Source organism: Megascapheus bottae, chromosome 3, assembly GCF_031878675.1.
Source record: "Megascapheus bottae isolate mThoBot1 chromosome 3, mThoBot2.hap1, whole genome shotgun sequence".
NCBI classification, from domain to species: Eukaryota; Metazoa; Chordata; class Mammalia; order Rodentia; family Geomyidae; genus Megascapheus; species Megascapheus bottae.
Window position 1 is genome coordinate 81,989,965 of NC_143511.1, and position 16,554 is coordinate 82,006,518.

General features: G+C 37.1%; 1 protein-coding gene across 3 annotated transcripts in view; it reads right to left on the bottom strand.

Moving 5' to 3' along the window:
• Positions 1-16,554, bottom strand: part of Dennd1a (DENN domain containing 1A) — a 463,593-nt gene that overhangs the window by 316,510 nt on the left and 130,529 nt on the right. For all 3 annotated transcript variants that reach the window (XM_090330613.1, XM_090330611.1, XM_090330612.1), the window contains exon 5: positions 5,399-5,518. In XM_090330613.1, coding sequence (XP_090186739.1) covers positions 5,399-5,518 — 120 coding nt within the window. The remainder of the gene's footprint in view (positions 1-5,398; positions 5,519-16,554) is intronic.

Here is a 16,554-nt window from a genome sequence, read left to right on the forward strand (position 1 = left end):
AAAGGGGTTTCTGCCACTGCACCTGCTGGAGTCTTGTGAATTTCTCTTGAACTGTACGTATTGCTTTAAAAAAAAAATTGAGCAGCTAGAGAAGGAAACCAACAAGTTTTTAAACTCCAGATCATTATTAATCCTAGTTTCTTTCATCTTTTCTGTGTTTACAGTTAAAGTAAGTCCCATTTTTACTATAAAAAGAAGATGCATAAGTTGTTCCTGCCATTAGGTCAGAAAGGACTTACAAAAGAACATTTTCACTATACACTACTTGGGTATTACGCCTTATGGCAACTAGCACAGAGTGAGGAACAATAACTTATGAACAGGAGCCCAGAACATAAACCTAAACAAACAAAGTTAAGGACTTAAAAGTCTATCCCAGAACAGTGTAGCCAGATGTACACTCTGTTTTAGATTTGGTAAATGACCAAAAAGAGAAAGTACTTTTTGTTTTTATTTTGTAATAATAACTTCAGCCTACCAAAAAAATTCTTAGATGAATATGAAATCTCAAAGGTTTCTCAATTGGGCACTGGTGATAAATCTTTTGTGGTTATCCCCAGTGGTTTCTATCCTTCTTGTGTATATTAAGAGGAGTTGAAAAGTGAGCACTGGTGGCTCATACCTGTAATTCTAGCTATTCAGGAGACTGATACCTGAGGATCATGGTTCAAAGCCAGAAGGGCAGGAAAGTATTATAATACTCTTATCTTCAATTATCCACCAGAAAACTGCAAGTAGATCTGTGGCTCAGGTGGCAGAATGCTAGCTTTAATCAAAAAACCTCAAGGACAGTATCTAGACCCTATATAGGTTCAAGCCTCAGGACTGGCACATGAGGGAGGGAGGGAGGGAGGGAGCAAAGAGAGATCTTAAAATAAAACCAAAGACCAAGTGTTATTTATATACTGCTCATTACAGGCACACAGTACTCACTCAGACATTTTTCAATACAATGAAAAAAATTAGTGCAGGGCCCTGAGCTCAAATCTTTGGACAACCAAAAAAAAGTATAGACTGAAAGAATTTTAGATAACATCTTAATAAGAGAAATTATTTTTTCCCAAAATACATAATAGGTTCTGAATACTTTTGAGTGTAAGAATAGTTACTCAAGTTTTCTTAGGAGCTTAACTAAGATCCATATAGATAGATAATGAAGAAAATTATAGAACACATCTAAAAAATTCTTTTCTAAATACTAAAGACATTTAGTTATGCATATCTCTTTTAATCAGTGAACAACTTTATGGCTGGAACTCTCATGCTCCTTCTGTTGACTCAAAACCTAACTTCAGGGCCAGGACTTTGGCCTAGTGGTAGAGTGCTTGCCTAGCATGCATGAAGACCCAGGTTTGATTCCTCAGTACGACATACATAGAAAAAAGCCAAAAAATGGTGCTGTGGCTCAAATGGTAGAGTTCTAGGCTTGAGAAAGCCCAAGGACAGTGCTCAAGCCAAGATAAAGCCCCAGGACTGGGGGTGGGGGGGGAGAGGGTCCTAAACTTCACCTGAAATAGCATATTTCATTATACTTTTGAATTCAATGAGTGATATGCCTTTTGAACAAATTGGAAGCCATGAAAAAATTTCAGTTCTAAGTCAATTTGTTCTATAACATTGCAAGATTACTAAGGATTACTGAGGTCAATGTGTATGATATATCAGACTCAGTATAATCTAAAACTGTTAAAATATTCTCTTTCTAGGTTTTATATTGAAGAATGACTTGCCTACTCTTAACTATTGTTCTCCTACTTAGTGTTATAAATTTAGTATTAACTACCATTCAAGAAATCACTAATATTATAGTGAATCTTAAGGAAAAGTAAGATTTTTTTCAATGATAGGAATGAATCAGCGTGGTAGGAAATAACTCATTTGACTTTATAGTGGTATTTGTGTTACTACAATGCATTTACCATACTCTAGAATAACAACATTCCTTTCAACAAGAGTTCAACCTCATTTAAGTTTTTTGTTTTAAATAAACACTTGCCTATTTCTCAGGGATTTATTTCTTCATAAAGCTAATATTACTAACATGCCTATCCCATGCCAGATATTCTTTGATAGCCTTTGAGGACTGGCAAGTCCTCAGCTTTGAAAACAGTATCATGATGTATTCTTGTAATCTCAGCTCTCAGTATTACAGGAGGATGAAAAGTTCAACGTCTACCTGAGCTACAAAGTATAACTTTGTCTCAAAAGGGAAAACCAAACTTCTCAGCCTTCATGGAGTCTATATTCTAGTGGGGAGAACAGAAATATGAACTTAATAAGTTATATTGTACAAAGAGTGTCTAAGAATCTTTCATCATAAAATTAAGTTTAAATTTTATAATATATATGACCTAGTCCTTTATGGGCACAGCACTGTCACTCCACATTGGACCTTTCCTCTGAGACCAAAAGGTACAGTTATTAACTATTTGAAATGAGTTTAGTAATACAAACCATCCTTTTATATTTTTTTAACTGTTTTTTTTTGTCTTTTTTTTTTTTTTGGCACTGGGGATCGAACCCAGGATGTTGCACTTCCTAGGCAAGCGCTTTGCCACTGAGCTACATTCCAGCCCTATCGTTTTATATTTTATGACTCTCTATGAGCTCATGTCACATAATAGCTATCATCCATTCTAGATGCATCTACCTTCTGTAAACACCAGGCACACAATATCTTAGTCAAGCACTACTCAACGTGCTGGAGATAGGCAGACAGGCTTTACCTAAGGCTAATTGCCTAAAAGTAAAATCAAGATGTAGGTGACTCAAGTTGAAGCATGCTAGGCATGACCAGAAGGAAAAAAAAAAAAAAGATGACTTCTGCCTAGGGAGGACTACTTTGGAAAGACAAGTACATGTAGGAAGGCAGAGAAGGTACATTGAGTGGCTCATATGGGCCACAATGTATATAAAGTTGGGAGAGCTGGCAGATAGAAATAAGAGCAGTAAAGGTATGTCGGCATAGATGCCACTGTTGGGAGTGACAGAGAAGGCTGTCACTCCTAATGAGAAGGGTAGAAAGCAAAAGTAGAGGTTGTTTATGTGCAAATATGAGTTGCAACACTAGGCTCACTGTAAAGGGTAAAGTAAATGGGTCTCAAGACATAAGAGAAAGCATTTGAAAAACGGAGATTAAGCAGCAAAGGGGATAATATTAATAACCTAACCAGCAATGAACTAAACCTTTCATATCGAGGCAGAGCTCTCCATTCAACACTTGACACACAGCCAACAGTATACCATTCTATGTACATGCTACTGCCAATCTAATAGTGTTTCTAAACCAAGCAGAGACATGGCCACATGTATCTTAAACAGGGTAAGAAAGAACTCCCCCATCATGTTAACTACCCATAAGATGTGTGTTCCAAAATTCATGTAAGACTATTTTTAATTTATCACTGTTATTATCCTGGGGCACTAGAATATCAACAGTAAGAAGATACTATTTCTTGACTTCATCCATGTATTATACATAGTAACACTGTTGTGTGCATATCCATCTCATCAGCTAGTCTGGAAACTCTTTAAGAGCTGAGACTAACTAATAGTAGGTATTCAGTTAAGGGTTGACAAAAGAATTAGCCCATCAAATTTTGCTCTTGTATAACAGAGAGAAGACATACCAATTCCTGCTGTTTTGCATTATAAATGATGATAGCACAAAGGCTGCTCAAATGGCTTCACATCAATACAAAAACCCATCGCCTAACTAGGCATTCAAAATCAGACACCAGAATCAGAGGAAAAACAATTTTATATTTATTAATGTGATTACTGGTGGTGCTGGGGTGACCCAAGTCTTTAAACATACTAGGCACATACACTATCACAAAGCTTTACCCTCAATCTATTAAATTTATTTTTTATGGTACTGTTATAGCCAGGGTCTGAACAATTTTTTTTTAATAAAGTTTCCACTCCCCAGAAATTTTCTGAATGGTAATGATACAGGGCCAGTTTTGAGCACTTATAGGCACAGAGACAAGCACTTCAATTTAGAAATAAACTGTAACCCCAAATAATACTGGAATCAAACTTCACACAGTCTTCAAAAGCTAGGGTAAAATCCTGCCCTCCTTCAAATCAACAACATAAATACAGTGTTATGGTCAAGACTGAAATTTAACAACTAAAAATGGAAGTTAAATTTCTCTTCATAAAGAAAAGAAAAAATTTAAAGGTACTATTAAATCAGAAAGTAAGTAATTGTTGATATCCAAATCTATTCCCCTGGGCTGGCAGGGCATGGGCCTGTTCTTAAGCAGTGCTCAACAGCTGAACACATTCATCTCCCAGGTAGCCAGTTCAACCCCTCCCTGAGGGCTCTGCACAGATGGCCTCCAGGGTTCAGACAACAAATACTATGCTAGGTGTAGAAAAGATGATGAGATTTGTATAGAGAAATGCAAATGTGTCGCAGTCTAGACTGACAGTGAACAAAGAAACTTCTTGAGTCAGCCCTTCTTATTTTATGCTGTGTGTGGTATGTGGATCTGGGGAACTGGAGATAGTCTTTTCTTGGTAAGATGAAGCAAGCATATAGACCAGTACAACAGAGAACTACCCTTCCTGGAATCCACAGAGTCTGGCCTTTTATCCCCAGCCCAAGCCCACTCTTAGGCCCGGGTTTTATCATGGGCGCCTCCCTGCTGTCCCACTCCTGCTGCTCTACATGAGCAGAGAGAGACAGGAGGCAGGCCCCCCTGACACCTACTTAACTAAGGCAGATGCAGGGATGCCTTTACCTCCCCCTCAGGAGTGCCCAGCAGGAGCCCACAGAGCCAGAAGCTCCAAAATCGGATTTCCACACATCCTTCCACCCAAGAAAACACCTTACCTCTCTAGCAGGAGGAAACAAAACATTAAGCAAATGTTGCTCTGGTGTGTAAACGAGATTTTTAGAGGACCTGAGGAAACTTTCTCAAAGAACTCTGCTTTTTTTTCCAATCCCCTTTGAGGCCAAGTTGGGAAGCAGTTATGTACCCAAAGGGGACAAGGATGCTTTTTCAAGGAGGTTACAATCAACATCTGCAAGACATCTTGAGCTAGACACATACTCTACATACACAACATGTCCACAGAAAAGTCAGATGGGCTAATTTGTGACAGCTCCAGATAACAGGAGGAGAAACTGCTTCTCCTCAGCTTCTACGACTCAGGAGCAAAGAGCTCTTCCGACTCAAGGGATGTGAGACAAATACATAAATACAATTATCTGCAGAGCTTCAAGTGCAAGAGCAACACTGTAAAGTCCTTCTCCCCAAGTGCAGTGACTTAGGGGACACAGATAGTACAATAAAAAAGAACAGCTGGAAGACTTAATTAAAGAACAGCACAAAAACTGACATTGTTTTTTAGAAACAGCCAACAGCCCAAAGCCTTTTTCCCTTACCTTAAGATACAGAAGCAGCTCTTGGCTCCTGAAGATAAGCGGCAGAACCCGAATCTCTGTTTGCTGTCAATGTCAGTGAGCACGAATGTGAAGTTCTGGCCAACTTGGCTAACTGTGAGGCTGAAGCAAAGACAGAACAAAGTGAGAAATGAACACTCACTAAGTGTCTTGATAAAGTATCTAATCGCCACAAGTCATTGAACCATTAACATTTCCTTTCTAAGTGAAATTCTTCATAAGTAAGTTTAAATTTTACTTCAGTGGAAGGGGGGAAAAACAGAGGAAGAGACAACTAGGAAATAGTCTCAGGGATCATCAAATATCAAACTCATCAGTGTTTTCATACTTTCCACTTACTGAGTTCAGGTCTTGAGGTGGCTTGACTAACCACCAGTCCTGAAAGGAACATTCTACCCACCTCATGTATAATACAAAGAAGGAACAAGTACAGCCCTGCTCTTACTTCAGTGACACTCCACTAACATGCTGTGACTACGAGTTACCACAGCAGCAGAATTCAAGTGTCAACTATACACCAGACACAGTTAAAACATTTGAAGTACACACTATCTCATTTACCTCACCACTACCCAGGAAATTCAATGATGTTCCTGTACTAAAGGATACCAAAGACAAAATAGGTCCAGAAAGGAATCAAGTTGACAGAGTCACTAAGAGGATAATGTAGTATTTAACCTAGAAAGCAAAGCGAGCAAGGCTAGGTATTGCTTTCATAAATTGCTCAATCTTTCATAATTTTTAAATTTATGTGAAATGTTCTTATAATTCAGAGGACAGAAGTACCAAAATGTTAAGCAATAGAAACAAAGTCTTAAGCAAAGACATTAAAAAAAAAAAAACTAAACATTTCCGGAAAATACACTATAATATAAACCATATAATATTATATATTCCTTTCTGCGCAGTTTTTGTATAGCTTTATGTATGGTTCACATAAAAGTAATATTTGATAGAAAATATTAAATGATTAAAAATCATATTGTATATTTTAGTAAAAGTTAAACACTAAAGCAAAAATAATGAACAGATTAATCCAGAAATTCTTTCAAAGGTAACAAAACACTTTAAAATCTGCTGCTTAATCAATTTACACAGACTTTCCGTCCAATCAACTATTTTTTTAAAAATATGTAATACATCTAACCCAGCCACTAGTGGCTCATAATCCTAGCAACTCAGAAGATTGAGATCTGAGGATCACAATTTGAAGCCATCTCAATCAGAAAGTCAATGAAACTCTTATCTCCAATCAACCCCCCAAAAGCCTTTTAAGTGGAGCTGTGGCTCAAGTGGTAAAGCACAAAAGTGAAGGAAAGAAAAGAGAGAGAGGGAAAGAAGGAAGGAAAGGAGGGAGGGAAGTAGGGAGGGACCTATATTTCAAATTCTAATACATAAATTTACAATAATATTTCAGAATTTGAAATTGAATTATTCTAGAGATTAATCGAGGCATTGCACATATTTTCTTTAATTTTTATTTTATCATTGGGATAATGTAGAGGGGTTACAGTTACATTTGTCAGGTAATGGGTACAATACTTTTTGAGTTAACTCAAACTGGTAAAACGCTCAAATTAGTAAAATATTCATATCAGGGCTAGCACCGTTCAGTTTATAAATTGTCAGTGGAAATGAAAATCATGGCTTACTAGGATTCTCCAAGATTCTTACTGAATTTGGATATGATATAAATTACATATTAAAATTAGATATTCAAACAGATTTTCTTTCTAAAACTCTTTTGTAAGTCACACAAGAAAATTAATATTGGGGGAGGGAAATGGGTACCAAGACATGTGAAAGGGTATCAATGTATGTGAATTAATGCACTTTCTATCTGGCAAATATCATGTAACCCTTTTACTAATTACAATAAAAAAAATTAAAAAAAAGAAAATTAATATTAAAGGGACTATCATAGTACCATAACACAAAGGTCAAGGACCCTACCTAGTTATTTTTAAGGAAACATTTTCATCCTTTGGAGAATAGTTAGAGAAGAGAGGAAAATAATTCGGAAAGAAGTGTTCCATACTCCTTATTTAAGTAGGAAGGTGAACAAACACAAGGTGGCAATTTAAAAGCAACATGGTAATAAAGCAGGTGTAAGTAATGCTATCCCTCCACCTTAAACAGCCAGGAGAAGGAACACATTTCCATAAAAGTTATAGAGCTGTCAAGGGGACACCAAACACTACCTTCTGATGGCTGTTATGTTTTATCTATAAAGCTTGGATACTGTGTTACTATGGTGATTTAATACTATGTTTTAAAGGGGGATTATATGATTAGTTTTAACAAGGTTGAGAATTGAAGATGTGTGAGAAACAGGATTCTAGTGTACATAATTAAAGTGATATGCAAGAAAGTAGGCCTCAATGAGGGAGGAAAACCCCGTTTTTTATTAAAATATTTAAAGCAACAGGTCTAAATGAGTTTAACTTACAATTAACATCATTTGAGAAACACTGCTATGTGATAATACCAAATATGACTTGACTATTTTTATCTTAGGGTTTGATTTCACTAGAATACACAAAATGGTTATTCTTCTGAGAAGCATCCTAGGAAAGAAGGAACTAGAAGAAAGAACTAGATAGAACTAGTTGAAAAGAAAACACCCGAGATCTCTAGGACATATGACTTGTAAATTGGCTGATACTAATTTCTTACTGTCTTTAACTTGCCATTAAAAATGCTGAAAACTGGGCTGGGAATTTGGCCAAATGGTGGAGTGCTTGCTTAGCATGCACATAGACCTGGGTTCGACTCCTCGGTATCACACATGTAGAAAAAAGCTGGAAGTAGTGCTGAGGCTCAAGTGGTAGAGCTCTAGCCTTGAGAAAGGCCTGACCTCAAGCCCAGGACTGGCAAAAAAAAAAAAAAAAAGCTGAAAACTGGTAGATACTGGGTACTGGCACACCTATAATCCTAGCTGCTCAAAAGCATGAGATCTGAGGATTGCAGTTCAAAGCCAGATCAAGGCCATGATACTCTTATCTCCAATTAACTACCAAAAAGTGAGAAGTAGATCTATGGGTCATATGGTAGAACACTAGCATCCAGAGAACAAGATCTGGGACAGCACCCAGATCCTGAATTCAAGACCAGGAATTTGCAATAATAGAGAAACAGAAGAGAGAGGAAAGAAAGGAAGGAGAAAGAAAGAATGAGAGAGAGGGAGGGAAAGAGAGAGACAAGGGAGGGAAAGAGAGAGACAAGAGAGGAGTGAGGGAGGGAGGGAGGATGAGAAAGAAAAGCAGTTTTCATTGTACTTGTCTACACTGTGCGTTAAAAATTTATAAAAATTAATTGTATACTAGGTTTGAAGTACAACTCAGTCACTGCTAACTAGGCCTGCACTTAGCAAGTTACTTAAAACCAATAAACACCTTAGTTTCTTCACTTAGAGTATCATACAACTCAAGAGTTACTGGGAAAATATTTGGACTTATTTTGGGATAGCATTTATTACGAAGGCCAATAGGAATAATCAATAGAAGGTAGACAAGCTGTTGCTAAGAGAATAAAAATGCAAACCTCACTTTAAAATCATGCATTTACATAGAATCTTCATAGTGTTTTAAAGTCCCCATGAATACCTTATCTGTGCTCCCCACTTAAGGATAGTACTCTGGAAGAGCAAGTGATCCTCACTGGCAGCAAAGTTTAAGACTATGAGAAGCAGGAACGAAGCCATTTCTATTTTTTTCTTTTTCTTCCCACCGCCCCAAGTTGAACATAGGGGCTTGAACATAGGGGCTGGGTGCTGTCCCTCAGTGTTTGCACTCATTCTACCACTTTAAGCCACAGCACCACTCTGGTTATCTGGTGGTTAATTAGAGGTAACTAATTAGAGGTTTTGTGGTGGTTAATTAGAGGTAACTAACTCATAGACTTTCTTGTCCAGGCTGGCTTTGAACCACAATCCTCAGATCTCAGTCTCCTGAGTGGCCAGGATTAAGACATGAGCTAAAAGGCACACTTTCTTCTCATTTGACTCCCACTGAAGTACAAGTTATCAAAAATACAATATCAGTTGACTCTAACGTACTTTCCCTGAGCATTTTTCAATAAACTAAGTCTGTCAGGGGCAGTGAAACAAAGGTTAACTTGAATCTCCAAAGAATTTGTCCTTCTTTCTCTACCCACTAAGGTAGAGAGTCTATGGGGATGTGTACTTACCCCATAAAATGACAAGGGAAAGAGCTTTTTTTTTTTTTTTTTTTTTTTAACAATATCAGCATCCATAATTTCTACAGGAATCAAAGATTCAATAATGATTAAATCAAAAGGAACTTTAGAAACCATATAAACCAATTCCTTTTTTTCATAGCTGGGAAAACCTAGATGTGGGATTTATTTTCCAAAGCTATTAGGACTAAGACAAAAACCCAAACAAACCTTTACTTCAGTGACTTTCCTTCTGCCATAGGGCACTGAACCAAAGGAAACTTTCCCTAAGGAGTTTCACCTCAGTATAAGGAACTAAAGTATGTGAAGAACGTAGATGACTGTCTCGGCAAACGGATTATATTTCTTGCCAAGCTACAGAAATCAAATCTGAGTATCACCAGAAATAAACCAAAGGATTAGGTTCTAGTCCCGATCATTCTTAGATGTTTTCCCCATGTTTAGGTAGGCAAATATGGAATATAATGGAGAAAGGTAATTACTATTCAAACCAAGAGTAGGCTTCATGCTGCCTCAAATATGTCTGTTTCCTGTTGCAAGCTACAAAGCAGCACTCAGCTTAGTCCTGAAGTTGTTTACAGGTCCACAGTATGAACAGCATGACATATGTGGATAGGCAGTTTGGGTCTAGTCTTCCAGTAAGAAATGAAATTTTACATGTCAGTCTCACCTTAAGCTTTACCATTTTGAAAACTGAGCTCTAATTATACAAGTATTATAATTATACAAGTATTATACTGGATATGCAATGCTGATAGTATAGAGATCCTTGTAAAGTTCACTAACTAGGAATCATAAATACACCAAAAAAAAATCAGATTGTGATAGTATTATGAAACCAATGAAGCACCAAAATGGAAGAAAATGGGAGAAAAAGGAGAAGCCTGACTGAGAGAATGTGATCCTAGTTTCTCAGGAAGTACAACAATCTTGACCTAAAGGATGGGATGAAGCAGCTACTCAAGGAGCAAAGGCAAAGAGAAAAGCTGTGCAAAGATTCTGTGGGCTGGAAAGAGCCAGACATGTTCACAGAATGAAAAAAATAGCAGGTACAGCTGAAGCACAGATGCCACCCTACAGCATATAGCAGTATCACATAAAGTGAGCTACACAGGGGGTTAGAAGAGTGGCTGAGTTCGTCGAGTGCCAAGTGTCAAGTACTAAGTTCAAGTCCTGGTCTTGCAATAACAACAAAAAAGAAAGCTACATAAAGTAAGCTATCAGATCATTCAGAATACCTCATTAAGAACTAGAACCTGAGGCCAGGAGCTTGGCCTAGTGGTAGAGTGTTTGCCTAGCATACAGGTTCAATTCCTCGTTATCACATACATAGAAAAAAGCTGAAAGTGGTGTTGTGCCTCAAGTGGTAGAGCTCTAGTCTTCAAAAAGCCCAAGGATGGTGTTCGGGTCCTGAGTCAAGGCCCAGGACTGGCAAAAAAAAAACAAACAAACAAAAAAAACAGAACCTGGGGGAGGGGAGGGGAGCAGATAAGAGTAATGAAAATCTAACTAGCATTAATCAGGCTTATAGCTTTAAAAATTTGACCTATCTCACGAGGAGAGTAATTTGAAAGAATGTAGACTAGAAACAGAGGAAATTATCAAGAGGCTACTGCAGTATTGGAGGTGAGATTAGAGATGGAGAACAGATAGTTCAAGTTTTGGATAGCAGGTATAGTAACAACAGACTTGCAGATGGACTAAGAACTGGGGGTGGGGGGAGAGGTAGAAGCACACACAGAGAGCTGACCACCATCGGATAACAGGAAGCACTTAAGAAATTTAGATGAGATATTCAAGAGCTCCAGTGTGTTAAGTCTGAGAAGCCTATAAAACATTTAACTGAAATCTCTCAGTACAGACTTGATTATACTAGTTAGGAAATCAGAGGAAGAAACATCTGTTTGGAACTATAAATTTCAAAGTCATCTACACAAAAATGGTATATTTTTCTACACAAAAATGGTATATTTTAGAGTGGTAAAAATGAGATCACTTTAAGGAAAAGAACACAGAAAAACAGAAGAACATTCAGCACTCATTCACAGAAACACCAAGTGAGAAGATGAGTGGAGGAAATCATCAAAGAAAAACAGAACCTCAAGGAAGAACAAACAGGAAAGATGTCAACTGTACCAATGCATCGAAATGAGAAAGGATGTCTATTGCATTGAATGATGCAGGGCTGCAGTTGACTTTGATACAAACAGCTCCAGTTGACAACAGAAGTAAAGGATACATTTACTGTGTGAGCACAGGCAGGTTATTATACTTCTCTAATCTCTTCTATTAAAGAAAGTAATTATTTAGAGAGTGGTTTGAGGAATAAAAATAGTGTGTATAAATTAAAAATATACAGTTAAATACATAACCCAAAATCATTACTATGCAATTATAAAATCCAAGACCTGGAAATAAAACATTTCCTCAACCTATTTATTGGTGCTTACTAACAAATTTCCATTGACTATTATAAAGCTATCGTCTCCTTCATAAATTAGGGGCATTAGGCAGGAATCAAGTTTTACCCAACCCTACATTCTTCTTTATCTGGCAATAATGAGATTTTTCACTAATGGCAGGATCTCACCTCTTTGAGGCAGGAAATCTACCACTTGAGCCATGCCACCAGTTCCACCTTCTTCCTTGTTTGTTTGGGATATTTTGTTTTGTTTTGTTTTGCTTTGTTTTGTACAGAGGAGCCTTTCACTTGCTAAGCAAGGGCTTTATGAATTAAGCAATATTCCAAGTCATTTCCTTTAGTTTGACTTTTCCCAAACTGACCTCAAACTGCAATCCTAGTATCTATCTCCCAAAGAGCTGGGATTATAGGCATGAGTGACTATCAAACTATTTCTTCCCATCTATAATTAAATGAGGCTCAAAGCTCCCTTCTATAAAACACCTTTAATCTGCCTAATCTTAGGTTTCTCATCTTCCTTGCTCAATGATAACAAAGTATCTGGGGATCAACAGTAGGCCACACACTACCAGACAAACGGTAACAACTATCTGCTGAAGAAATTCACCAAACAATTTTAACAATGAATAGAGATCTGCCTTGCTTATATGAGTCTGACAAAGGAGACATGAATAACTATTAAAAACTACTGACACTTGGGCCGGGAGATTGGCCAAGTGGTACAGTGCTTGCCTAGCATGCATGAAGACCCAGGTTCGATTCCTCAGTACCATGTACACAGAAAGAAGGAAAAAAAAAAACTACTGAAACCCTCAAATGGAGGTGTGACTCAAGTGGTAGACTGCAAGCCATTGAGTGAACAAGCCAAGAAGGCCCTGAGTTCGAGCCCCAGTATGATAGATAAATAGGTCAATTTTTAAAAATAAATTTGGTACTATTTACAAGTACCAAAGCCTGAGGAACAAAAAAAGAATTCATCCAATTCCCTCACTTTATCCATGAAGAAAGACCTTAGAGATGAAGCTAAAAGCCTTACAGCACAGAGTAAGTCAGTGGTGGAACCTAAATTAAACCCTAGATATCCTGGTTGCTTCCCCCAATCTGTCCAGAAAGGCCCAGTTGCTCTGCCATTATTTAATGCTGTAAAAATAATCATGGAACACAAATGAACACATAATTTAAGCTAAACCTAGGAACTAACAGGGCCCAACTGGATTTAGTTTGAAAAGTAGAGTGGGGGTGACTGCATGGGGGTAGACATGAGAGGAAAAGGATAGGAAGATGTATGCAAATTCACTAATCATATTGTGCATGTGTGGTATTTTCTTCAGTGATCAAATTTTCTACTTTTTTTACCATGAATATATGACTTCTAAAATATTTTGAAAATTTGATTGCTTTATGTTGGATGGATTTAATGGACATAGGATGATAAAACAAAAATAAGTATGGTAGAACTGAAATAGACTGTGAAAAATGAGAGCTGGGAAAGCAATTCTACTACACACTAGGAGTGGAAGGAACCAGGCATGTTGCTGAATCTGATTCTCTTGTTTATCTACATGTAGAAGCCTGATATTAATACTGCAAACTGGTAACATTTCAGTGAAAGAAAAGGAAATAGCAGAATGCCAACCACATAGCAGATACAAAATTACATAATAAAATGGTAACCAACATTTGCATATGTGGTTACATCCTAAATAATTAAATAATGTCTTTGTTCCTAAAAAAGATGCTGTCATTTCATTTCACTTTCCTCACCGTTGTAGTTTGCAGCAACTAAATGGTAGTTTAATTCTTTCAGAGGATAACAGAGGAAAAAATAGCTTTTCCATAATCCAATGTATCTTGAGATCTTTGACTAACTGAAACTGTCAGTCATCAAGAGCAAGCAAGCAGCAAGCAAAGTACAGAATGAGTTCCACTTTTGTTTATTTCATCAATAAACAGAAAAGATTTTTGAGCTCCACATAGGGAACTTGGCATTAGGAGGCCAATACTCCTCTTCACCAAGGGCTCTGAGGACAGAGGAAGGAGAAGAACTGGTCCTTTTTCAGTTCTGCAATTACACAGCTGTGATGATAATAAGCCAGTCACTTCCACTCTGTAGATCTTGGCTTCCTATCTGTAAAATGGGATGTTTGAACCAGATGAGTCTCAGCTTTAAAATCTAGAAGTCTTGCTCCCACACATTTTCAAAACCTCCTGTGGCCAGAGCCCAAGCTCTCCCAGCAGGCTCCATCTGCTCTGGCTGAACATCTCCAGACTTACTCAGGGTTTCTCCTCTGCTTTGCTCTGCAGTACATATGGGGTGTTAGGTTCCCCCTTGCACTTACCCACTTCTTGCTGGCCTGGCAGACTCAACACAAGTCTCACCCACCATAACAAGTTTTCTTTGACCATGTCAGTCTCCTCTAACCGCCTCATCCTTTCAAAGAGTGTTTAAAATGCCTTTATTATACTGCTCAGATTTTACTAGGAACACATGGAAGACAGAGCTCCAAGTCTAAGACCATTTCCATATTCTGCACATCACCCAGCACATCCTGAACATTCTATTGCTCTTTGGAGGGGAAAAAAAAAATACCATCCCCTATCATCTAAAGCTGCTCCAAAGAATAAATGAGAGCGTATCTAGCACTTTGATTAAAATCAGATTGTATCTAGAACTTTGACTAAAAGCAATCAAAAACCTGTATGTTAATTTCCTTCCATTCTTCTGTTTACTGAACACTATTCCCCACAAGGTGGTCTTCTGAATAAGACATTCATTTGAGAGATGGAACCCTGGAATTGGCTAGGAGCCTCAAAGCATCATGAGTGAGTCAATTTCCCTGTAGCTTAGATTGTTTCAAATGAAGATAATGATACTTGTTCCTATCTCTTATAACAGGATGATAAAAATGAGGTAAAACGTGAAAAAGCACTTTCTTCAGAAAAGCTATGAGTATTATTATTTTTCATAAGTCTAAATTTCAGACAGAAAAAAACTCTTAAAAACAACACAAGACAGCAAGATGTCAATGTTAACAGGGGATTTGATGATAACTGTGAAAAATTCTACTCTTGATACAAACTAAAAGTGTCAGAAAGTTTTGTCATTGTTTCTTAGGGTAGAAAAGCACAGATACTGAAAAGATTAGGAAGCTTCTGTTCTGAATGCAATCACCTGGGGGCATGGCTCAGGTCCCATGCCATTCTATTTGCACATCATAAACACACTTGAGAGCTTCATAGGCCTCAGAATCTGGGCATATCCATTTGACAGTGCTAACTGCAAACTAACAAAAAAATTTCATCACATTAAAGCCTTTATATTTCTTGTAAATGAATGTCATTATGATTATCTCTTTTGAATTAAAGTATATCAAAGTTAGAGACTGAAAAACAGAAGACATAAAATATTGGCTCTCTAAATGTGGTGGAGGGCATTGTTTTTGGTATCCACAGAATTTGTTTTCTGTTTATATTTGGTATCAACAGAAATTATCAAAATGCAAAAGGTATATAGTATACAATGTAAGAAATGTAGTGTATATGTCCATGAAGAGACATTTCTATCCCTAAATAATTTTGTGCAAAAAATCATAAAGAACATGATTAAAGGAGGATAATTTAAAGAACTGGGTTTTACAAGAGAAACATTTTTCTAACAACAATGAAAAGGTATCCAGCAATAATGGACACAAAAATAGATTCTAGAATTATCAATGATAGGACTTTGCTTTTCTTCCATTTCAGAGTATAATCATCCAGACCAGCTAGGTAAGCAGAGGGGTACATATGATATGATGAGAGAAAGAGAAAAGCATGTGTTTTCTGTGTGCTTACATATGAGTTAGGGTGGGGCAAGGATTTAATCTCACTATGAATTCCTTCTAACATTAGTTTGCAAAGTCAAGAAATACCCAAAACAGGTCACCACTCTAATAAGAAATCATATAAGAATATATTCTTATACATTTTTGTTAAATACCTAACCACATTTAAAAAACATTTCAACTTTATCACTTTGTACAAATATCTTTGCCATAACTTGCAATATATTTCAGAATGGTGACTGGAGATTTTATGCATCACTAATTCATACATACAAATGTGATGTTTATATTAAACATCTCTAAACAACACACTATTTCCTTTCTATTTGTAAAAGAAATAAGAGACAAGAAGCCTCTTATTACAAAAACTGGCCCTCTTAAAATTAAGACTATTCTGTTTTGAGCACCAATCTGCCACTAAAATATCCCCAATACTAGGGTTTAAAGAGATCTGAGTCTGGAAATACTACAATAGTTGATTGGCTGAAAACATAGCATGTTAGAACCAGGGAAAGCAGTGATTATAAGTGGCTGGCAACATTCCAGAATTGCTCTTTAGTACTCTTTTAAACTCCTTTGGCTACTAATTCTCATCCAACACCATTTTTAGGTTTATGCCAAATAAGCCAGAACACTGATATTACAAAGTAATACAAAGACCCAGCATACATGCAACTCACATGCTCTCTAAACCA